Source organism: Anthonomus grandis, chromosome 2 (genome assembly GCF_022605725.1).
Source record: "Anthonomus grandis grandis chromosome 2, icAntGran1.3, whole genome shotgun sequence".
Classification (NCBI taxonomy): domain Eukaryota; kingdom Metazoa; phylum Arthropoda; class Insecta; order Coleoptera; family Curculionidae; genus Anthonomus; species Anthonomus grandis.
Genome location: NC_065547.1, coordinates 27,523,128 through 27,550,196, shown reverse-complemented (window position 1 = coordinate 27,550,196; position 27,069 = coordinate 27,523,128). Strand labels below are relative to the sequence as shown.

General features: G+C 32.0%; 1 protein-coding gene across 4 annotated transcripts in view; it reads right to left on the bottom strand.

Moving 5' to 3' along the window:
- The window catches only part of LOC126733581 (myb-related protein A), an 89,147-nt gene that overhangs the window by 52,481 nt on the left and 9,597 nt on the right, over positions 1 to 27,069 (bottom strand). For all 4 annotated transcript variants that reach the window (XM_050436931.1, XM_050436928.1, XM_050436929.1 and 1 more), the window contains exons 2-3: positions 8,286 to 8,424; positions 8,078 to 8,227 (exon numbers count right to left, since the gene is read on the bottom strand). In XM_050436931.1, the coding sequence (XP_050292888.1) occupies positions 8,078 to 8,227; positions 8,286 to 8,424 (289 nt within the window). The remainder of the gene's footprint in view (positions 1 to 8,077; positions 8,228 to 8,285; positions 8,425 to 27,069) is intronic.

The following is a 27,069-nucleotide window of genomic DNA, read 5'->3' as shown; positions in this document are numbered from 1 at the left end:
ATTCTTCCTTTAAAAAAAATTCCTTAGTCAGCAAACTCAATGGCTTTTCTCTTCCAAACTAAATATACCAGAGTTTTAAAGAACATGTTCTAAGCCTGAAACTCGGAGAGCAATAATATCATATGAACTAGAAAATTCTTATTATTAGACTTTTCAAAAACGCGACAAGCTATCACTTAGACTACTTTACTTTTCTAAGTAATCTGAGATGTATTTATACCCTAAAAGGTTCACTAAACCCTTCGTTAGGAAGGTTTTACTATTTTTTTTCAGTAACTCAATAACAGCTACATTAAGATAAATATATTCAATAATTGAGGACCTCTCTTAATCCACCTATGTACATAAATTTCAACTTTATCTGGAATGATTTTAGATTTTTGAGGATCTGCAAAGTTATAATTTACAGGAAAATTTTCATTTTCTGTCATATGAAATTCAGTTATGCCTTTCAGATCACTATCAGCGTAAATAAATGTCTGGTAATAATATGTTATCGACATCATACTTCGGTATGTATTTGGTATAAATGACTATCCTTTAGTGTGATACATTATTTTAAAGAGCAGAAGATCTACCACCCAACGGTGTTGGAATACTAAATTTCGTTTAGTATTCCAACACCATTTTTATCCACTTGTTTTTACAAAGATTGGACGATTGAACGGTATATCGTATTTTCAAGGACGTCTAAATTAATTTGTCCAGTTAAATTTTCTTCCTAAAAAAATGGCCCTATGATTTTGTTACCATAATTCCTGCCCATAAACTAATTTTTTCAGGATACTTTTTGTTTGCAATTTAAAATAACCTGTGCCACTAGAGGCCAATGGTTGCCTACCTACCAAAGTTTCAGTTGAAAAAATGTCCTTTATTACCACACATCTTTGCTTACTATTCGCTTATACGTCAACCGATATTTTTTTTTTGGTTTTGTGAGATAGGCGATTGTATGCCCTTTAAAATGACATATCACACTCAGGGTACTCATTTGCAGTCCATAAAATATCCATTATGTCCGGACATTTTTGGTCAATATTCGCTGGCACGTCAACCGATTTAATTTTTTTTAGGCACTGTTACATAGACATTTTAATGCTGCTTATAATAATGTATCACACGAAGTTAAGGGTAGTTTGTTTTAAAAGGAAAGCACTGCATAGTATATATTATACTTTGAGTGCAAACGCCTAAATGCAAGAAAAAAAATCCTAAATAAAAAACGCTCAAATCCTACCCCATTAAGTCATTCAGCTTGTGATCAACAACCTCTGACAATGAGAGAACAGGCTTTAGTCAGATCAATATTTGGTATTATGAATATAAACTGTGGAGGAAAGGTGCAAATAAATTATTTCATTAGTATTATTACTAACTGTAACTATGTGAGTAACATTAATGAAATCAGATTTTTCAAAATCTGCAATGTCATTTTTAGCGAAATTTCCACTTCTCGCAAACAGATTTTTATTTTTCTTAGGTGACCCTAGCTAATGTTGAACCCTAAAAGTTGGTATTTCGTAGGACTCTTACTTGGTTTACCTCACTAATCCATCAATTTATCTTGAATGAATTAATAGAAATTCCCTCATAGGGAAAAAAAAAGTAAGGCCAGTTCTATTAGGCTGATTTATTCCACTTAAATCCTTTTTATCACGGCGTGTTATCATCTTTTTTTGGGCAATTTTATTTAATAAACAATGAATAAATTATTAAAATAACGAAATTTATAAAATGATACAACTTCGGACCATTGTACCATGAAAATCTCCTAATTCCCACACCCCAAAAATATGTCCCCATAACAGGAAGTACCGATTAGAGGCACGAAAACATCACCGTCAAGCTCAAGTTAGATCAGATAATCATCGCTAGACTACACCATCTGTTTTAATATTTTTTGATTGTCTAATTTCGCATAACAGTGCAATATGGTCCCGAAAACTGAATAGCTAATGTGGGAATGGAATATTTATTTAGCGAACAAGTGTGGTATTTTTTTTTATTTGCTGAACAGTTCCCGTATCAAGTTTATAAAATTCCTTTTAAATAACTTATTAGTAATGTATATATGGCTGCCAATCGGAAATTCAAAGTCTGCCGCTATCGGCTCGGTGCATATCCGCTCATTTTTTTCGTTATTTATAATTTAATATATTTATGCGTTCGTAGAATGGGTTATCTATGATAGCATAGGAATTTTATTCTGTGTGAATGCGGTATTCCGAGAAGAATCGTCGATATATTTAGAAAACAATTTGCTAATCTCTTCTTTATAATATGAGCTTATCTTAATAACCCAGTTAATCCGATTATTGGCAAATTATAATCGGAACATGTTAAGTGTTTCGTTTACTTTATTTTATTTCATTGAGTATTGACATTTTTAAAAATGAATTAATTGTCAAATTAAGAAAATGTTTTATCTCAATTATCAAGAAATCCTTGCAAAATAATGAAAATTAACAACGATTAATTCTCCTAATTATACTTTTACAATTAAGTCACACGGTGTTAAGCACTAAACGTGTTTTGAACATAGAGACGTACATTATTAGAAGCTGAAATTAACGATCCATTAAGTTTAAAAAGCAATGTCTAAAAACTAAATTAATCCATCACATTTATGAGCAATAATTAGAGAGTGAAAAAGAAGGTTGAAAGTTAAAACATCTTTCAAGTTCAAAAAATATGAAAATAAAAAGAAAATAAGTGTATCCAACAAGATATATATTTAGATTTATAGTTTTTTATAATTACTTTAACATCTCAAACACAAGAAACCTTTGGAAACACAAGGCAGTTGAACTGCATTGATAATTTTTTTAAGCCACATTCAGATTCTTTAAGCTTTTATCTAGCCTAAAAGGATAGAGATTTTGCTTTTAGAAAATTCTGTATAACAAAACATGAAGATTGGACTGATTAAAAAAACGACATATAGTAACTTCAAAGATGTGGTAAAAGGAAAAATTATTTTGAATTTAAAATTAATACATTATACATACATATTTAGCTACAAAGGAAATAGTAAAACGATGTGAAGGATTTGCTAGGGAAAAAAAATTCAGAATAATTTCAGTGACTCTAAAATGAGCAACACATATTGTATTAGGATCGGACTGTACTTCCACACCAACGAGTAAGTAATAATAGGCCTGATCTAATACAAATCGACAAAATTTCTAGGAAGACAACCTTTGTTGATGTAGCTATTATATTGTAGCTCTTAATAGTAATAACCTAAGAGCGAAACATAATGAAAAGATTGTTAAGTACAGGGATCTAGAACACCAGATACAAAGACAATGGGAAATGAGAGAAGTGCAGACAATCCTCATTATTATGTCAACAACAGGAGTAAAACCAAAGAGCCTCATCGTATTTTTAATTGGCATCCCGCCGCCATTTTAAAGTTTTGCAAAATGAACTAGGGACCAAAAAGTAGTATTTACATTGCTAATGATTTGTGCCAAATTTCAAATTTTTATATAAATATAAAATTTCACATAAATCTGAATTCTGAGACAACTGTATTTTATTTTGATACTCTTCACTCAAAAACTTGTAATAAACCCTATTGCAATATTCTAGTTGCAATAATACAGTATTCAATCAATTTGTGGATAAAATATATTTAAATGGATATAAACTTCTCGGTTTGAAATATACTTCTGAAAGTTTTTTGCCTCACATGAGATTCAAAAAGTAGATTTTTATCAAAGGTTAAGCCAAGGTTTCACTCCTGTTTTACAAAAGAAATTAATACTCCATTTATCACCACAAATACGCATAAAACTACACCTTTTTGTGTTGAAGAACGAGATGATTAAGAGTACTTGGATATAGCAGACAAATCACTATTTATTTTTACCATGGAATCACTCAAACTCCCGAAGATAGAAACTCAATAGAAGTTGGGTTCTATCTGCATAAAGATGGATGGAGCAATATATTACCTATCTTGAAGATCAGATATATACAATTAAAACAACACGGACACAAGAACTCAGTCAGAATTTGCTCCGTCGAATTCCAACTGGGTTCTCAAATGAAGGTACCTTGTAAATCATAGAAAAACTTGATCTGAAAAGACATAGTATGACAACTTAGCTATTAGCATTTCCTGATTCATACAATCAAATCCTATAGTCCAATAAGCAAGATAGTTTAAACTGGTCCATGTTCTTAGCCAGCTCATTATTAACATTACAGAGGGTTGTTGCATTCCTCCTATGCGCAGATTGCGTGACGGACAAGATACTCTTATCACTAATAAAAACTTCAAATATTAGCCACCATAGGCAGGAGGCAAAAAAGGCTCAATCTTTAAATTCTTGTTTAGCAGCTTGATGATAGACAACTTCCAGATGTTCAGAAATAGTCCTTTATACAGTCACGTGTTAAATAGTCTATCCAGTTGTGATAAATAAATAGCAACATTTGATATCCAATCTGATCAACACCGGCACAATGTGGTTTAATTCTATGAGATGCCTTATAAATGTCATATTCAGATATCAAAGTTCTCTTAGAGCCTATTTACTTTTCCTAATTCCCAAGCCATACAGTTTAAGTTTTGTTTTGTTTTTAATACATTTTGCTTTAACTTTGAATTGCAAAAGAGTTTTTGAGATCTAGATTTTATTATATTCATTAAATGTTTCCCTTTTAAAATCAATTATTTCTTTGATGTCCAGTGTAAAACATGGCCTAAACTTATGCCTAATGGTACATGAGACTGAAACACCTCTGTCAGCTGTCTATCAAGGAAGTTTCGCTTATCATTAATATCCCCTTATAGTAAAGCATTCTACAAGTCAATGTGACACATTTTTAGGTCAAAAATGTCCCTTTTAAAGTTCCTAAAATCTCTGAAAGTAATAATAATTAACCGCTTTGGGCAGCTGATAATGAACAAGACACTAGACACACTCACCTATAATTTGTAAGATTTAATATATCTTTGATTTCTATATCAATAACATTCAATTCACCTTCAATATAGATAACATCTAGTAGAGAATCACTATTTCTAGAAACGGCTTACTATAGAAATAATATCGGCCGAAACGTCGGCAATATTTGAAGAAGCATACATTATTGGGCAACAAAAACAACTATCTAAAGAAATAAGTTTCTTAAAATTTAGAGCAATTAATTTAAGTAAACTTATAAAAAAACAGAATTTAATTTCATGAACAAAAGTACCAATAACAATAACTTATATAACGATTTTAAAAGATATTTTCCTGCGTTATCCATTTTTGAGCTTGAGTTAAAACCTAGTATAGTACTACCATTACCAAAAGAAAACAAATCAAGTAAATTAAGAGACTATAGATCAATTAACTTGTTACAGACCATTGACAAAATCTTAGAAACAATAGTGTGTGCCCAATTAAGATCCTACTGTGAAGACAATGGCTTGCTTTTTGCAAAAAAATCTGAATTTAGTAGATGTTAGTCCGCTATGCAACATGTGGCAGCAGTCTCGAGAGAATTAATAAGGATAAACTTATAATCAGTATATGTTTACTTAAAACCATTCATACAGAAACATTATTTAAAAAAATCCACTTTTATGACATGTGCTCTGGTTTTAGAATGGATTAACAATTTTCTTAGACTAAAAAGAAAGGGTAATAATAGGTGAAAAACTCTCAGGAAAATAATTCTTACTTATAATTTACATCAACGATAGTCACCAACTATTAAAAACCAGTTTTAGTCTTTTTGGTGATGATGCTCTTATTTTGGTGCCTGGGTCTAATTTTGAAGGAAGTATGGCGATATTCTCTTCTAGCAATTATTCTCTATAAATGGTCCTGCATAAATATGCTCAAAAGATAAAATGTATGATACAACAAAATAAAGTTATGTGAATGTTATAAAATTGTGATATACATCTATCCAAAGTAAGTTGGCTCTCAATTAGACAGGGTATTGAAAGAGCAAATTAAATTTCGATTTATATAATTGTGGATGATTATTTAAATAAGAGATCAGAAATACATGCCTGTAAAATAAGCTCAAGGAAACATATAATAAGTAAAAACAACAAAGCTTCAAAAATTCTTTTTAATGATTTGCCGGCAAAGATAAAAATATCTCCAATCCTAAAGGAATGTATATGATTAGTGGGTAAGCATTTGCTAAATTATAGTATGAATATATGAGTTTGTGTTGTAAACTTTTAAATGTTTGAGTAGTTTTTAACAGCCAAGTGCTAAATAAATATCTATTTTATTACCTCTTTTTTTGTTGAAAAACATTAAAAATGTCAAAATTAATACGTAAAAATAAATATATAAGGGATAATGGAAAAAGACGACATCATTTTTGGCCAACGTTTCCATATACATAATTGTACATATAACTTCTAGTTAAGATCCAAAGAATACCAAACTAATTTGTAAATCGATAACACAAAGCGATACTGTTTTTCTTTGTGACCTTAGAGATATTGTATTCGACAGAATGTTAGAAGTTAGAAAGAAGGATTTTTGATGAGTTTCTTAATAAATGCTATGAATACGTTGATAGTATAAATCAATGAGAAATCGTCACTGACTGAGGTTAAGGGATATTTTTAGTTTAAGGTATAGAGAGACAATTATATTTGCGAAGGACAAGCAACTTCTGGTAATATATGCAAATCAATAATAGAATAAGAGTTGCTTAGCAGATTGTAGATGACGAAATGAAAAAGGTGAAGAGTTACTACATCTTAATAATTATTTTTTTTAAGGTATAGCTGAAGATATCCCTAAAGGTTTTCAAATTATATATGTACTGGATTCAATTATGAATCACTAAAAACTCTATATTTTGTGTGCTCACAATATATACCGCTTCTTGAAACCTATCTCGTTAAATGAGAAGAAGTAACTTCTTTGAACAGAGCTCTATTTGAAGGTAACTCATGGTGTGGTACACAACTCTATTTTGGGAATTTAATGAATTCATCTTCGATACATACATACATATAGAATTCACAGCTAGTCTCATTATCTTTTTCACATTTAAGGTCATATACAGGTATACTACCCTTGGACTAATAATAACTAATAATAAAATTAAATGTTTCTTTATCCAATTTCCTTAACACTTGGCCAACCTTGAAATTTTAATATAGCAATTTTGATAACTCGATTTAATACACAATTTATGTCTGATACCGGAACTCTTTAAAAGCAAATAACCTGCAAACCAAAATATCATGTACCTACAGATAAGTGCCTTATAGACCCAGATTAAATGGTAAGTGAGAAATGCTGAATGCCAAGGATTATAAAAAGTGTATAGCGCCACTTAAGTACCGTCACCCTAACGCCCTTTTAATGGTACCACAGGTACTAATCTCGCGCTTAAAAGTTTATTAAATCGTGCGGAATGTATTTTCACTGACCACACCGTGGTGATTTATTATTCCAACCTGGTACCGAAATCGTGTTGCCTCCGGCCTTGGCATTGTCCGGTGAACAAGGTTAAACCATCTCGCATTATTGCTACATGAATTATTTCCTTGGAATCTTGTAATTTTATTAATTACGTCACATTAAAATAAATATAAGGGACACAAAGGGAAATTGAAAACCTCTTTCTTTTATTATTACTATGCCTCCCGTTATAGCTAAGCAATTCTTATATTAAACCTTAAATAGTCCGACAAAAGTTTAATTTCCAGTGAAGATTGAGAGTGACTAATGGAGCTCTCAACAAAAATAACACAAACCAATAATTATTAATTAATTAGTAACCATTTAAACCTTTTAATCTAAAGACTGTAACCCTTTTCTCTATGTTCATCTAAAATGCGTTGTCTCTGACCATAGCATTGTCTGAACAGTTAAACTATCTTTTACTACATAAATAATTTCCTTAAAACGCTATAATTTTATTAATTGCATTACTTCAAAACGAAGATAAAGGACGCGATGGGGTTGTGGGAACCGACCCGAACACGAAAACCCTTTGTCTTATTATTTCCACGCTTGACAGAATCGTGTGTAGGGAGAACAGGGTCGCCACGCAACGAGTTAATAGCCAAAGAGGAATCATTATTTGTACGTACTTCTTTGGTCCAAGGCCCCTTGACCAGCTCGGGATTCACCACTTTCGTCCATCTTTGTTGGCACTGGACGTCCGATCTATCTGGGAAATGTTCGGCGATCACGTCCCATTTCGCGTTGTATTCTTCAACGTATTGTTTCAATAAGGCATCCTATGAACAAAATGAGTATTAATGACATCTTCAATATGATTACGTGATCAAATGATACCTCTTCTTTACTCCACCGGCCCTTGTTCAGTAATTTTTTGTATTTGCCTTGTAGTTGGTAATCTTCAGCACCTGCCGATGAATCGTCAGAGTCCTCGTTGCCGCTTAAATCGACGTCTGAATCTGCCTCTTTTTTGAATCTGAAATATAAGATATAAAATATAAATAATAATAAAAACTGATATTTATTTATTTTAAAAAAGTCAAATAAGTGTCAATTAAAAAAAGTCTGATCAATTGTTGTGCTGAGAAGTATAAACGAGATACAAAAAGGATAAATAGTTTTATATATTTTATTCACCTTGATAACGGTAGTAGATTTGACTACCGAAACGTTGGCGTTGGTTAAAATTAGGTTTTCTTCTGCAATAAATAGGTTTTTTCTTTTCAATTCAAATTTAAAATTGAGTCTGGCAGGATATTGAAAAGAAGAAACGAGTTCAAAGGCCGATTAGATACAACTTCAGCTTCTGGGTGTATAAAAAAATCTATTATATCTAAAGTAAATTATTGTATTTAAGTATAATTGGACTTGGCAGGTTAAATTAAATATAACGAAAGGTTTAAGTGCATATTTCTTCTAAATATACAGTATTTTATAAATTTATATTTACTGAAATAATGACTTACGTCACTAAGAAAATTAATTAATTATGAATTTATTAAATTAACTAATTATGAATTCATTACAACGATATAGATTTTACTTAATAATAATATTTTTCATTCCCAATATACCGTTTGTTTCCTATTTTCTACCTCTTCCAATTTATATATGTATGATATCGGCGTCGGGAAAATTTGTACCTGAATCCTCTCATTTACCGTACCAAAGACTTATGTACATATTTGAGAGATAAGCGCAAAGTAATTTACTTTAATAAACAATTTTTCTAAATTGTTTAACGGTCGGTTTCCTGATGAGATAAGAAGCAGTAGTAGTCCTCTTTTAGTAGGAGATAATATTACTAACACGTGTTTTATTATAGCCATGCTATCTAGGTATAACTAGTTTGGCCAACCCTTTTCTTTTTGAATCATGCTAAAGAAGATTTAGGTCATATAAAGGGCTATATGATCCCTTTTTTATATTAATGAATATGCAGGAAGCTGGGTAATTTACGTACATTATGTAAAATCTATTGAGATGCATAGAAATTTCGTGTCTATTTTCGAAAGAGAAGTAAAATTTGGGCCTACTAAGTTCAGAGCATGCCTTTATAGTCTGATCACATTGTATTATATTGCAATTTCTTTGTTTTTAATCACATTTATTTAAACACACGTTTTTGGGTTGGATAAAGGGATGATTTAATGTTGGGTACGACTGCTCCACAACGAAATTAGTTAATAATTACATAACAACAGAGAAGGAGAGATTAAATATAACAATAGAAGTCAAATAACAACGAAATATAATCTGACGGTTAACCTTATGTACTGCATTAAAAAGATAAACTGAAATATTTTAACGTTTCACCGTTGTCAAATTTGATGGTTTTAACCTTGGAAAAAGAAAATTAAATTAATTCCACTTGACAATGCCAGAATTGAAATTTGTATGGTGTGGTGAAATCTAAGACAGCTATTTGAAGTTCTCTTTCTCCCTATGAGCCTTCAGTTTAACCTGGATTCCGAATATGTTATGATAGAAATTTTATTTGAAACCTGATAACACCGGAATAAGTACGAAAATTTAGCAGTGGTGTTTTTTTCAGTGGTGATAACAATATTGATATTAGAAATCAGTATATTAGTCTCAAAAAGACTTAAACAAGAGAGAAATGCTAACAAATAGTTTTCCTCATAAGAAGAGAAATAAAGGATGAACATTGGCAACTCCAAGAGGAACTACCTTTCAAGACTAAATGTATTTAAATTTGCACATGGTCAAAGATGTCTCAGCATTTTCTGAAATCAATATATTATGCTCAGCAAGGGATAAAAACTTATCTATATACTAATTAGTTTCTTCCATAAGAAGTTGAATAAGCACAAGTTCAAGAGAAGTACCGTTTAAAACTACATATTTTGAAACAGAAAGATTATTAATTTAGATAAAGATTAAAAGATTTACAATAATAAGAGACCTGACATGACCTAAAGTAATGAGAAGTTCCAAAATCAAGATAGGTATATACATACACCTTTTAAGTAGGTAAAAAAGTAGGTAGTGGAGAAACTAAGAATTCATTCAGTTATCAAATATAGAAAAATATTTATTGAATATTCTCAATAAACAGCATTTAATGAGCGTAGGGATAATTGTGTCAAGCGTATGAAAAATGCTTGTGGTCACATCTTCAATTGCTAAGCTTTGGACAATCATTGTAGCTAAGATATATATTGTCAACATTTTAAGGACAGGAGTTATGATAATCAGCATATAATAAGCAATAATCAGCATTTAATGACTATATAAGCCTCATGCCTGGAAAATACATAAACATTAAATTAATGGGAGAAGAGCTGAGAAGCTTGTGGTAATCTCTTCAATTGCTAGATTTAGACAATCATTGCAGATAAAGTATATAACGTCATCAATTTAAGTCCCTGATCACATCAAGAAGTTATGCAACACCAAGAATGATATGCAACAATGGTAGTAGTATCATGTGCAAACCGCCTTGAGGCTGAAGCCTAAATACCTGTCATAATTTAAGGGCTTTAACCCTTTTCGCCCTATTCATCTATGATCTACGTGTGGTAATTTAGGTCAAGTATAAGGCCTGTCTCGGATCCCTTTGTTGGGTTTAATAAAATTTATGAATATGCAGGAAGCTCGATTTAAAACATTCAAATAACCCACATCAATAATCCTCGATCAAATTGAAATGTTATGTAACACCTTAGTACCCATAATGGACTTAAGTGCTGAGAGGGGTAATAATATCCGTTTTCCCACGCCAAGTCGACCATTATAATACCATCAAAAAGAATTTCACGTAATTCCGTAAAAAAAAGAGTAGCGGCGGTGGTTTTGCAGTCAGCACGGCCGGTTGAGTCTGAACGGGACAATAGGGCTTAAAGGTGATCCCTAGCCGAAGGGTCTTTTGAGAAATTAAGAGCTGTATTATATGCGCAACTTAATGAATTAGTGAACTAACCTTTGGTAACGTTTAATATAACTCCCATGTAACAACAAATATGTTAGATTATACGACGCCATATGGCGAAGTAAGGTAGACGCCACTAGTTTTATTGCCCTTTCAAAGTGGGGTGTCTTGACGAGTTTATAATTTACGCGGGAGAGTGTCTTCGGCCTTTGTTTGTGTTGATTTTACATGTCGATTAAATTAAGAAAGTTTTCGATAACCGTAGTACCTATCTTTTCTACTATTCTTACTAGGATAGGATCATTGACAGCTGATAAGATCATTGAAATACACTATAAAGAGAATGGACCTGTAAACTTTTGGACTTACTACTACCAAAATGAGCATATTGACTCCTGTCTGTGAAGTAGGACTATAGCAAGTTAATACATGAATTATCTAATCTATAATTCAAATTCAAATATATTTATTGACTAACAGGAATCTAATCCTAATCACTAAGACAATATATAAAAATATAAGTAAAAACAATTCATATATCATGAAAAATAATAATAATCATAATTAAAAATATAACTAATAGGTAATTCTGAAAATGTTCAAGAAGAAAAAAATATTTATAAGAGGCATATTAACTAAATAAGTTTACGATATTATTTGACAATAATTTTTTAAAATGAGGAGAAGACATATTAAGAAGATCGACATCCAGACTCAAATGGACCAAGTTAAACCAAGAGCATGCTCTGTATAAAGGCTCTTTCTTTGCTAAATTTGTGCTATGTGTTTGTAAGTAAAAAATGTGTTGTCTTCTAGTATTAATGTAAGGCACAACAATGGAGACTGCACTCAAAACCCTCCAGAATCTTGCCACACAGGACCTCTGTATCCGTTGAGCGTTAATGTCTAAAGCCATGTGGCCTCAAATAAAAGAATAAATTGTGCTTAAAGTAATCTATATAATTTAAATAAACCAATCTTTATTTGACTCTGTCTGTACTGACTGACTCAGGTTTCAAAGATTTTACGAAAAATTAAGACTAAAGAAATTGACCCATAATTCCCGGGGTTCATTTTAGATCTTCTTTTATATGTTGGTACAACTTTTGCAGCTTTAAAACAACCGGGGAAATTATTGGTTAAATATTCAAGTTTTAATCAGCCGCGTGTTGAAATCAACTATTGTCTATACCTATAGAATCAATCGCTTGACGCACCGGAATATAAGTTACAGCAGAAAAAGCAAAGCCGGGACCACAATTAGCATTCAAATAGGTCAAAGGGTTTTCTGGACGGCGGAGGCAGCATTCGTTTCAAGGTGGTCGGAGCATAAATGTCTCATTAAAATGACAAGCCTTTTTTTAATAAAATCTTTTTTTGTGTCTTCTATGGATACTAAGCCCATCTGACTGATCTTATTATTGACCTAATTGTACCAATAAATAACTACATGGCAATCCTATAATTCATTGGGCATTTGTCATGTGTCCATTATTTAATCCTTTAGATAATAAGAGACACAACAATAGGACCTCATTGAAGTTTACAAATTTCAATATCAGCCAGTAAATAACCAAATGGCAACAAGGGGGCATAATGGGGATTTATGAAATTATAGTATACATTTATAAGCGGCAAATTTATATACCCAGTCCAGCGTTTCCACAATATTTTTTACACAGATTTGATGTGCAAGAGTTCAACATCCGTTTTTTTTCCAAGGCAGATTAGAAATAAAGAAAGGAAATTATCGTCAATGCAATAATCCTGAATCCAGAATTAGGCAAAATCAAGACCTACATCAGATAGAAAATTTCAACAATGTTGCATACTGAGATTTTTGGTAGAGAAAGCATCTAACATATGACAGTTCACAACATCTAGCGTATAGCTCTTAAAACCGACAGACTTTTTATTTCTTCATATGAGGTTTATGGGGTTCGAAGTAATTATAATTTAAAGTGCACATATGCCATCTACCTGTTTTAATAATAAATCATATAATTATAAATGTTTGTCGCAAATCTTTCTTAAATACTTATTTCAAGCTGTCATTTTAGGACCGATGTGCCACTGTTTTCCATCGGTCATTGTTTGGAAAAACTGACAATTTCAAAATGACAATAACTAGCAAAAAAAAAACAATGAACTAGAATGAAAACAAAACCGCGTATGAAATATTTCAATATTTCTCATTTTATGCCTCATTCCGCATTGCATTGTTGAATAGTATTTTAAGTGCCGGGAGCCCCCTTGAGACACAAAAATTCTGAAGTGCCTATTTCCATTCATACAACCACACACCGCGCCTTGTACCATAATTGCAGATGTTGATTCTTATTCTATCGCCCCCACACGCGTCGACTTGCATTTCCTTTGAAGCAATGACCCTTTGGGAGTGTTTTAGGTGACAGCTGCATTTTTTCTTTCAAATTAATACATTTTTTGCACGCAATAATATTTCAATTAAAAAAAAATACGGTCACTTTATATGACTCATCGCACCCTGCACTAATTCTGATAATGAAAGAGAGTCCTAATGCACCCTACATAACCCCATTTGGAAAAAAAACTGCTATATATTCTGTTCCGTATGGTGCAACAATAAAGCCAGATTAGATAAACTTGCTAGGCCCTGTATATATATTTTATATATCGATCCACGAAGGGAGGCCATCTGCCTTGCAAGGGGAGCCCTATAAGACACCTGCTTGAGCCCGTATGTAACCCCTCGTCGTATTTTTATATCAATGTGCGTACGCGCCATTAGGGTTGAAAATTGATGATGAATTTGTTTAGTTCGGATGTACCGTGTATGCATAAAGAATTTTTTATGGATTAGGGAGAGGTTGGTGGGTGAAGTCATAAGAAAACAACAATAAAACTAATTTCGGATTATTATTTCAAATTCAATAGTACAAAATTTGAAAAAAAAAATAGGTTTATATTTGCATCATAAAACCTAGCATAGGTTATGTTGATTATATTTATTGCAGGGTACTGCCCCAAAACATGCAAACTGCATTCAATGATTGGATCACTAGATTGAATTCTGTTATAATAACTTACAGTATACTTTTAGTTTACTATTGATGGGCTCCTCTATACTTTTGACCCTTTTCCAATTATTTTCCTTAATTATTATTGAAAAAATTGAATTAATATAATCTTAATTAATATACTGGAGTCATCTGCAACGCATACCACACTATCTCTTGAAAAAAACAGAGAACCATTAATATAAAAGTACCTTGTGTCTAATATACAGTGCATCCATAAAGTAGCAGATAAATTCAATAAAAATTAAATGGGCCGTGTCTGAAAAAAATGCCCGACCCCGTCGATTTTAATATTTGGTTCAGGGTTTTTCTGCGTGGAAATTAAATATACAGGGTGACTGAAAAAAAGGGTATGACGTCATCAATAAGTTTTTTAAATAGAAACATCGAATTGAGCACCGTTAACAACCTGACAATAACCAAGGCGATTTAAAAATTCCTTTTGAACGTTGTCAATGACATCTGGAGTAATATTTCTAATTTCCTGGCGTATTTGTTTTTTTAAATCTTCTAAGTTCGTTGGTTTAGTGACATACACTTTACTTTTTAAGTATCCCCATAAAAAGTAATCGAGGGAAGTTAAAACGGGTAATCTGGGTGGCCATTCAATTAACCCTCGTCTACCTACTATCCAACGATTTGGAAAAACTTCATCTAGATAATTGCGAACGGGTAAAGCATAGTGTGACGAGGCTCCATCTTGAAAAAAAGATCACGTTGGGTTCTTCCAAATCTCCAATGTCGGGTTCTTCCAAGCTTAGGCTCCTATTTAAGAATAACGATACATGACATAATAATCGCATGCAGAAATTCTAATATAAGAAAGTATCAAAATCCTTTGTGACGATGAACCAATTAAAATCAATTCTTGAAACGGAAAAGAAAGGTACTATATGAAAGGATTTTCATCATCAAAATGATAAATTATTACAGCTACTAAAAATCATCCTAATTTAATGTAGAAAATGTCTGTATTCCAAAGATAATACCTGTACTAATATCAGTACTATGATTTTAGTTAAGAGGATGCATAGTCTTTTATTGATTAATGTTTGACTTATGAGTGGTATTGGTATATGAGATGCCAAATGAGACACCATCAGATGTGACAAAAGAAATCAGTTCTATCTGATCTATATACTCATTCAAATGTGTCAATTATATTCGTCCTTCACTGAATCTAAGAAATAAAAGTTGTATGATAAGATAAAGCATTCATGGCGATTTAGAAAATATCTGGAACTTTGACAATATATAAAACCAAATCTATAGTTATTGAACACTATTATAAGAATCAATGCAATTTTTACAAATAGCTTTTGCACTTTTTGATGAGTTTTGGAATGTGATAGATTGATACAGAATATTTAAAATTTAAAAAAAGAGAACTGGCATTCAAAACTTAAATAATAATAGGATAAATTTTACAGCATTTTAGTTGTAAATCTAAAAGCAGAAAAAAACTTGCTGGATTTTTTAATCCAGTCTCAGTCTGTTTTACAGCACAGACTTTGACAGGTTTTAACATTGGTGCAATGTGAATAGGATGGGGCTGAATACATTATTGGGTTTTCAAGAAGAAACTTTTTGGAACTGTATTTTTGTTTTGTCAACACAAGAGTTTAGAGGAAATTTCTCAAGAGTCGTGCCGCATATTGCAAAGTAAAACATCTGATGGTAATCTACAGGCATTGAGCATATAAACTATATTGCCTAAAGGGGTATGATACGGAACATATTTCTGTGCTATTATATCCCAGTAATTATTGCATGAATTATGCATTTTAATCAGACTCATCCTGAGATGACCATGATTTTAATATGAGTGGGGCATTATTATTTCAGTTGAACTTGGAAAAAGTTATTATGAATAATTGTTAACAAAAAAAAGTTCTATGGTACCACCCGCATAATAATCGATATATTTCTTGGAGGGTGTTCAAAAGAAATTTCTAGCAGAACATCGTATTTATAAAATAATTCTTGTAATACCGCTTTTCTAGTCCTATTATCAGCCTATAACAGTACCCCAGGTTAATGTACTGCTACATAAGGGTAGAAGGAAGAAAAGTTCTTTAACCTCAGGAGGTTAGACAGGTGCTACTGGTGCATTATATCCTAGGAAGCATATGTTATAAGGGTTCATCAAAGCCATCAGTGAAGATATGAAAACGTCTTACACGTGCCACGATAGTTTTTTGAACTTGGAATACAACAGATGGCACTATTAAAACATGACGTTAATAATCAAGTTCATTTTATTTCATATTTAATTGCTCACATCCATCTTAAAAATCCCTTAGAGGTCAAGACAAAGGAACTATGCTTGACCAGCAGCCAAAACAATTCCCTTCAAAGAAAGACTTCCTGTCTTTGTTGCATGCTATGCGTTTCCTTTTACAAAGTACAAAGGGAGGAAGGAGGGAGGGTTGGACCAACTTTTGTTAAATAAGGGTTAATCTGTAACATCTATTTTGTCCCCCTTTTTCATTTCCTTTTGTTTACTTGGCTGATTTTTGACAAAGACCAAGATTAAATCAAATTTTTGTTGATTGTACTCATGAAGCTTCATTATTAAAACCGCTACCGGACCCTTTAAAAGTGACCTACTTAAGTAATAACTGGAATTCGCGGTCAAAACTTAAACTTATTGCGTGATGATGGGCATCAGCGCAATCTGTTTCGTTCATTTTCCAGCTGCTTTTTCAATAACTAAAAAAATAATCAAGCGAGCACACCTGCTTTCATATTCACACCTCCCTTAATTACAAACCCTTGTGCAAAAATAGAATTTTCTCATAACAAGTCGCCCCCTCTACTAGTCGGGACAAGTTATGTAATACCATCCTAGAAAATTTTCTCACGAAGTTTTGCCCTATGGAAATATGGATTGTCTAGGGGTGAATTTTGGGGTGAGTAAGCACCCTCTTTACTGTACTGTCACTTTGGCGCTATTGTGGGTCAGATTTATTTTTCTTCAGGACGTTTTTAGATAGGGTTTTTTAAAAATGTTTTTACATTGGGGCTGACATAATCTGGGGAGGAAAAAGATTGAAATCATAGGAATTAATTCAGAATGATTGACTATAACATTTAAATGCCCAATATGTTGGCTCAGTTAGACAGTTTATCGTACTGTAGGCTGAAACAATTCACGAGGTTTCATGGTTTGTTTATTTACGTACTGAATGATGTTGCACTCAATCTTCTTAATGAATGCTGCTGCATCACTTTTACAACCTTGCATTGTAAATAGAAGACTTGTCATTTCTGCCAAAACGTACATTTTTGTAATCTGTTCACCCCATTGTACATACATTGGAGCTTAAGATTATTCAATTTTACAGCAGTCCCCCTAGGATTTTAAGCCTAAGTTTGCTTGAGAGAAAAAACAAACATGAGTGACAAAGAAGAGTTTGGCATTTCAATGTCAGGAGGCTCCTTCAATATGTTATTTTCAATATGTGGATTAAAAACTATGAGAGTTGCCAAATTTTTAACGGCATATTGCGTTGCCAGTTATTCATGTCACGCTCTTTTATGTCAAAGAGAAGATTTTAGTTCTTCCGGGTTAGTATCGTTTTTTTTTCTTTTGTCGGCGAAAAAATTCTTATGAAAACCGGTAGTTCTTGAACCTCTGGTAGTGTAGGAGTCCGTGTTCGATTGATTACTCACTAACATTTCTCTAGGTGGTAACAGTTGTTTTTCTACACTGTGGTCTGCTCTGTTTGCAGTACTATTGTGCTCCATAGATTTACTCCCACATGTTCAGTTCTGTTGCTTCTAGAAAGTGCAGTATTCTGCCCAGTGGTGTAGTTCTTATTCTCTCTGGTGAGGGTTTGGCTTTGCCTAAGACCTGGTCTGGTTGAATGCTTCGCAGAAGCATATAATGTGAAGAGTGTTTTCTTCCTCTTCCTCACAACCTCTATATAGCGGTATATCTACTTTTCCGAGTCTACATAGGTATTGCCTGCAGGGTACATGGCTTGTGAGTAACCCTGATACCTTTTGCAGTTGTTGCCTGGAGTAGCCCAGTATGTTATCACCTTTCCTAAAGGGCGGGCTGCCCAAAAGTTAGAGAGTTTCAGTTATGGCAGTTGTCCCAGTAGTTTTTATACTTCTAAGTCCCAAAATTAGTGTCTCATATCCCTTCTCCGCGTTTTCTCGCTGACACATCCTGTTGGTTCTGTGCCTGAGTGTGAGCTGAGTCTTGCTGGCCTCCTTCATTGCAAGTTGCATTACTCTTATTGCAGCACCATGATTGCCCATATTCTGTGATAGGATTATCTCTGACCTGTTTTGTTCTTTGGCTAAGTCTGTGAGATCCTCCTAGCAGTTTTGTACAGTCTTTGACCTAGTCTCCTATAATGATTGCAAAGGTTCAGCCCCTTTGGACACAGATCTGAATTCCTATTATGTTTGCCTGTGAGTCTGTTGCTTCCAGGCCCAGGTTCAGTGTGAGTTGCCTGCCCTATCCATCCTCGAGTATGTCCACTGCTACTATATTGAGTAACCGCATTGCCTAAACCGGGTACTTCTGTTCCCAGTGGTCCCTTTCCCTCATTAATTACAAAGAGTTTGTCTGCCTGAGTTACCTTGCTTTTGTCTGTTCTTAGTGCCATACGTCCAAGGTCGGTACTTCTGTGTCTTGTATATTGTGTATTGTATACTGTATATTACATCCCTGTATACTGTATTGTGATCAAAACTTTCGTTATGACCGTGGCGCCATTCGACTACTAGATGTAGTGAGTTTAGCCCTTTGAGGTTTTCTAGGGCAGCAGTCAGTGACGTTGACATCGCATTTTATCGATTTGAAAGGCTTGAAAATTTCTTAGCACAAGTTCATCAGGTTTGCCGAATACCGATTCTATGAAGTCGCGCCTAGATCTTAACTGTTCTGAGACCATTTCCTACTTGATTATTAACTCCTTATCAAGCAGAAGGCAGTTCTTCGATGTTTGATTTGCATTTAAAATCCTGAATGGTATAGTTAGAAGTATCTTTTTTCTTTACATGTATCGTCTTATTCAAGATGATGTCAGGTACTCCATAATCCCTTTCGCCAAACTGTGACTACTCATTTTTTGGTACTTCTTTAAATCAATTTAAGTTCTCAGTTATGGCAACTTTTTTGTGGCCAAGAATGGTTTATTTGTATTATAATTGTTACTTAAGTATTAATATGTACATAAAAATGAAAATATGTATGAAATTTTATATACATTGACAAGAGTACTCAGAATCTACATAGAAACAGATGCTTCTACTTCTACCTCAATGAATTTTAACATAACAACAAGCCAATTTATTATAAGGACATAAGAATATATTTACTAAAAATCTGGGATCTCATAAAATTTTTAAGAGGTATTAAATTCTAAGTAACGGCTATTACTCCACTGGGGAATTCTGAAAAAACATATTGAGAAGACAATGTTGCATTTTCTACACATAAATCATAGAGTGCTTAAGGAGAGAGTGCAAACAAACACTTCCAACTTTAGAATATATATTTTATGCATTCAAGCTAGAGGGTTTGAAGTTAATGAGGCTTCTAGACTTAGAACATTAAAATGCTAGAATTAGCATTGCCGTGGAACCATGGGCAGTTTGTTTGCTTTTTTTAATAGTAAAATATGAATCTTAAAAAAAATATATATATATGATAAAATAGTTTATAAAAAAATCAATATTCAAAATTAAATGAATATGTATTGATACTAGAGAAAAAGGCAACAACATCGCAACCCATAGCATCTCAATCGCATTGCTGATGCTACCAAGACAAGGAATTTTTACCAGTGACGCCATCAACAAATATTTACATAAAATCAGTCCTGTTAATAAAACCATAGACAAAACTCGAGTTTTTGATTCTTTATAGCCTATTAATAGATCAGAATTTTCAAAAAAAAAAAAATTAAAATTTACAAATAAAAATATTCTTGTACACACTTTTGAATCGCCTTTTTTTCATGATGCGACAAAAACGAAGGAAAAAGTTTTTTTTCCTTTAAAGATGTTATTTTTGCTGTTAGAATAGGTTAAATCTATTTCTACGTTTTATTTTAAATCCATCAACACAAATAGGTTAAATATTTTTGTAAACAAAACATCTCGTTACCCCTGAGCACATGTTGAACTCAAACAAAGTTCTTGTTTACTGATTCTAGTCGTTCGATCTTCTAGGCTTCTGGAGTACATTAGACAGGAGTAGGAATTAATTATAAAGAAAATAATTATGCTTTCCAAGTTGCCTAAAAGTTCTATAGATACATTTAAAAAATATTTTTAGTTGAACAGCTGAAGCGACTATTTCTCAGAAAGACTGAAGACCAAAAATTACTAGAGGTCATATAATTATATAGCAATAAAGCATAATTGATAATATCAAATGCTTTAGAAAGGTCGAATATGTCGATGAACAGTCCTACCAATTGTTTGTCAATCCTATAGTCCGGTATAGAATATAGCTCTGGATAAATGCCAGTCTTAAACACAACAAGTCTGTTCTCAACAGTCCTGATTTGAATTCATTAGTGTGTAAATGATTCTTACAATGATTTAAGAAAGTGATGGAAGAATAGAGACAGTTTCATGATTTTGTAAATCTAAAACATTTCCTTTTTTATAATGGCTAAATACAACTTTGGTGTACATATACCTGATATACCAATAATAAAACAGGTGTGCTTCAATATGTTTTAAAATTTTGAATAAACGTAGAAAATTTGTATCACTTCTTCTAAATTCTTTAAACGTTTGTAATTTTATAAAATGCAAAACCTATAAAAATAAGGTATTAAAAATAAGTGGCAACTCTAGCTACAATCAAAACCAGAAAACAAATTTTACAGTCTTCAGATATTGTACAACTTTTCAGATTTGAACAGTTACCTTACTTTATTTGACATTTTGGAAATTGACCCTTAAATATTTAAACCAAGTGGGTGGCTAAGTGCAATTTTAGCTCAAATATTAAGTATATTTGGCTTACAAAACAATATCTTGTTTCTCACAGTAAGGCCATATAAACTCTCCTCCCATATTTCGTTACACTAAACTGAAATCACGCATTAGTCACAGTATCCTGCAGAATTTAAAATTCATCTTGTGTAAGAAGTGTGTAATTTCATATCATATTTGAAAAACATGCATGGCTTCGTTGCCACGGCCACGGCCGTGGTTGCTTCCATAGAAATTTAAACTATAGAAATGAAATCACCCATCAAATATTTAAATAAAAGCCGGTTCGCCTTGTCACGCGCGGCGTAGAAAGACGAATTTCAATTTCCTTAATGGTCTTTGCTAAAATTTATATTTATATATGGGAGTTATGTAAGAGGACAGCTGAGCCCAAGGATACTTATTGATTTCATTGAATATTCAGGTTACTGATGAATAGGAGATCTTATTTTTTGAATGAAGCCAGACAAGCAAATTAGAATGAGGTTTTTAGCTTAACTAAAGAGATGTTTGGTTAATTTCTTTTGCTCTTATAAGTTAAAAATTAAATACAAAATATTTGTATGGCCTCTTTCTTTCAAGAATTCTTCTAATCCATGTGAAATGATCTATGCATATAGATAAAATCATGGATTGAGGGGTTATACAAGTATATGTTTAAGGAACGAAAAGTGGGTTAATTGACTCCAAAAGTTCTATACATCCATTCCAAAAATCACTTAATATCCTTAAAATATGATCAACAAGAAATAGCTCCATTATATTAAAATCTGTGATTCATTCCAAGATGGTGATTATGTTCCCCAAATGCTCTCTTGGTTGAGGATTGAAAGATCATGGGTGACAATTATTATATATTCTGCTGTAATGTAGTAATATTTGCCACCTTTTATAAATTTTATAGGATATTTTAAAATTATGTGTTTATTTATCATGGCAGATTTAGATCTATTTGCCCAGCAACATAATCCACATGGCTTTCAAACTTCCAGATAAATATAAAAGCCTAAAATTGAATAGGTATTTGATATAAAAGTTTTTTTTAACACAATATAAATTAGAGTTTCGTCATTATTAAGTATGAATTCATTAGCATTAGACTATTTTTTTCAGATTGTTTTATATCATATTTATGACCGGCTGCTGTAAAGTCTCTATCGGCCTGTAAAGCCATTGATATATAATAATAATAAACGACTTTTATTAATTATTTCAAAAATTACAAAAAATATTAATAAGTTAGGTAACATAAAAGAATATTTGTGTACCTTTGATAGGCAAAGTCTAGCAAATTTTATATAATTTTTATTTTATATATTTTTTTTTACAAATTTTATTTAATTGATTTATATTATTTATTCAAATTTTATGCAATCAATATCACTTCAAACAGTATCAATTTGATATTCTTATTTATTTATCAACAACCAACACCAATTACAAAATATGGAAACTTAAAATCAAATATGCTTTATTTTCACATAACATAAAAAGGTTGTTGACAAAGCTGACTTTAATATAGAGTAAACAAACAGACAATAAAAGAAACAAATGGGAGCACATAAAAAATAAAGTGGTCAATAAAATTTAAATATAAAAATTTATAAAACATTTAAATATCACATGACAAAGCATAAATAAAAACCTTTAGAATAGTAGTAACTAAAATTGGTCAAAATCTGTATCGTAATTATTCATCATGCAACACTCATTAAATCAACTTTTTTTTTCGCACCAAATCTGAACGTCCTATAGTAAGTCAATAAAGTCAAAGTCAGATAAACTTAAAAATGGTCCAAGAATATTCTTCTATTGGTCTTTATAAATAAGAGGGGGGAATATATGGCAGATATGATCTGCGACCTCTCAAAGGCATTCAACTGCATCTGCCATAAAACACTACTTGATAAAATTGAGGCTTATGGGGTTAGGGGCACTTCCCTATAACCTTCTGAAATCATATTTCTATAAAAGACAATAACTCACGGAAACAAATGAATTACAGTCAACAACAAAAACAGTACTATACCACAAGGGTTGATACTTGGACCAATTTTATTTATCATTTATTCAAACGATTTTCGATTCTGTCTAGATAATGAGCTCTCTTTTAAACAGCATATATTATCATTAAATAACAAACTGGCAAGTGTCAACTTCTTTCCAAGAAAAATAATGCTATACACAACAACAGATAATGGTAGAATTGCGTGTATGGTGTCCTAAGATCGGGTCAATCTACACACTGGCATTTCATATTTGTACAACAAAAAAAGCTATAAGAATCCAAACAAATTCAAAACACACAGACTCATGTCGACCACACTTAAAAAATATTAACCTTCCCTGCAATATTCATATAACAAGCCCTCCAATATGTAAAAAGCAATATTGCTAACATATCTACTCACCAATCGATTCATATTCATGATACAACAAAGAAAAATCAAGCTGCGATTTCCCAACATAGACTAACTTTAACTCAAAGAAATTTTAAAATATTATCCATTAAACTTTTTAATTGCCTGCCCTTAGAACATTGAATACACTAGAATAAACATTGGTTGCTTTGGATTGAGGGCAACGTCTACACAGGAGGCAGAGAGGATATTTTGTTGATAAACATCACTTGCAACATGTATTCCATGTTGCAAGTGATGCAAGTGACTCAATTTTAACAGAAGAAAATAAAGTGATTTAATAAATTATTATAATTAGCAGAAACTTAGTTGCATTCTTTATTATAAAGGAAAAGAAAGAGTGATAATAATATAACACTAATAATAATTAATATTTTTAATTTGGATTCTTTAAATCACCAAATTTCCACACACAGTGGCAACGCTGTAGATTTTGCCCAGAAATATTCTTGTGATAAGGGTATTTGGCAACTGCGCAAGTTGTTTACTTTTGGATGATGCACCTTTTCGTACAGTATTAGTATTAAACGGATGTTTTGAGTGGTTTCAGTGCGTTTTTTCAATTAACATTAAGACTAAAAACTCCCTTTTTGCTGAAAAATGATAAAGAAGTCTGAAGTAGGTCACATATATTGGAAAAAAGGAAATTAAAATCGTTCCTTTTACAGGCGAGTTAGGTGTCTGTGGTGTCATCCTAGGTTTATTATACAGGGTGTTTCCTAACTACGGTACGAAACTATACAGGATGAATCGTTAGGTCGTTTTATGAAAAAAAGTTCCTATGAACGTATGTCGGGAGTTGCTTTGTTTCTGAGATACAGGGCGATGAAGGTTCAAAAAAATAACGGTATTTTAAAAATACTATAACTATCCTTAAACCGAATTGGTTGAAATTTTTGTAGTAGTATAGATTGTATTGTAGGTTCTACTGTACAATTATAGTTGTATTTTTTGCAAATAAAGATTCATTCCTTAAAAAAAAAAGAGTGGCCCAATAGTGGTACTCTATCAAAGGCCTTGGAGAAGTCGGCATATAACTTTTAACAATGAATGTAATTTATGAAAGCAATTAACTACTACTCACAAAATTGTTGTTAAAGATTGTTGATGAAGACTTCTTTCAGAAAATCCATAAGGTTTTAGTTTTTTAAGTAATATTTTATGGCACGATATGCCATAAAATAATAAATAGATTTCAAAATGTTACATTAAGATTATGATCAAAAGCCTTTAAAACAAATTGTCAATTTAAATATTATTGTTCAATTTGGGTACCTTCTGCTAAGCCTCAGAATCTATTCAAAAAAGCACTTGCCAAGTCTCAAAAGCACATTGTCATATCACATGAATTTCAAGTTTAAAATATTAGTTTCATAAGAGTAAAAAACATAAGAGTCCTGTGATCTAACAATAATCAAGTTATCAGATACAGACTCCAAAAATCACTTTAGCTACTCTTAAATATAACTTACGCTATCCTGATTTTTTTTTCAGTATATACTGATTGTCCTAACAGTTAGTATAGAGTAAGTATCATTACTTTATATTATACTGGTGGATTTGTGGATCAATGCAAAGTTAACAAACACTAGCTGGAGTTCATTATTTTTGATTCAGGATAAAAGTAGGTATAAGTACAAGTATCTTTTTTCAGATATATGGAAAATTAAAACAAAACTATAGGACAAATCTATTATGCCCGATTGCTTTAATTAAACTCTTTAGCATAATAGTGAGGGGCTCCCTCCAGAAATATTGATGTTGATCAATTTTTTAATAATTTAGGATGACAAGATAAACCAGAAATTTGTATGTGATCAATTACCTCTCTCATTGTGATTGAATTGACAAACAATAGAGAAAGAAGCTTTTAGGCAATAGTAAGAATACCTAAAATTCATTGTGTTCAGAAATTTCTGAACACGATCTCCAGTCTCAATTATTATACCTACCTATAATTATTCTATATTATTCATTTTTGATTTTTCCTTCCTTTTACAGGAAAATTTAATATTTAACAAACCTCTAAATGAACATAAAAACAACTATTGACAATATTACTATCTATTATAGATCGGCCAGAAATCTAAGTCAAACAGAAGCGATAAGACAAATATAGACCAATCCTTAAGTCGCGCCATCCAAAAGTATTTCTTACTTCTTTTAAAATCATTAGTCACAATCCACACAAAATTGGGCCAAATTTTGCAGATGTCCCAAATTTCTTAAAGACATCAGTGGAGTCTTTTAAAATCCCGTTGTTACTGCCGCATATTCTTCGCTCCCTTCTTACATTATCCCTCCAGGCAGCTGTTCCTATAAAACGCGTGCTGTCTCGATGCCTCGGCCTTCCGCATGTTGAAATAATTCATTGATACCTTTTTTTTCCGTCTTTTTCTTTCTTTTGTTCCGCCCATTGGGGGAATTCTTATTCTTGGGGTGTTAACCTTAGATCAACATTCTTTTTGCCACCTTTAAACTTTTTTTTCCACCTTGTTTGGAATCGATCGGCAAATATACTTTGGTAGTGTTTGTTTAATAGATCCAGCGATTGTGTAAGTAGTTAGAACTGTTTATAACATTTGATTTACTTATCTTTGTTTCTAATCTCTCACCTCTGTTTTCACTTGGTATTTTAACTCACACGCCTTAACACATGGATGACGTAAATTTGAAGAATTAAATTAATTTGACATGGACAGGTGATGGATTCCAGATTTCCTCTTAAGGATGGAGCGTCTAAAACCATCTGCCCCAAATATAATGGGTGTCTTAAATAGTGCTATTTCTATAAGATGAAATTTGCAATTTTCAACAAAATTAATAATGTTTCTTTTCACTAGTAAAGTTTTCCTACTGGGTAGAAAAAGTTTCCAACCCTACTGGTCCTAAGGCATTCCTTAAATATATTCCGGGTGACACAGAAAAAAGGGAACACTTTAACAATAACTTTTTTGCTTTCAATAGCACATTGATGGAAACACCTCTTTTGAAATGCAGATTTTTTTCCAACAATTTTATATAATTATTTTTTAAATTGATTAATAAATAAATCAAAAAATTGAACGAATTTAATAATTAAAATCAATAAAAATAGCACAGAGAGCTTTGATTTAATCAATAATAGGAGGCTTTTTAATAACATGCCTGCCTATTCTCTTTTCAACTGACATAACACATCATATTTTGGAAAACGTCATATTTGTAATTCTTGACTTGTGTGAATACTATTTTGGATATTAGCATTAATAAATTGATTGATTGATTCCTATTTGAGAATA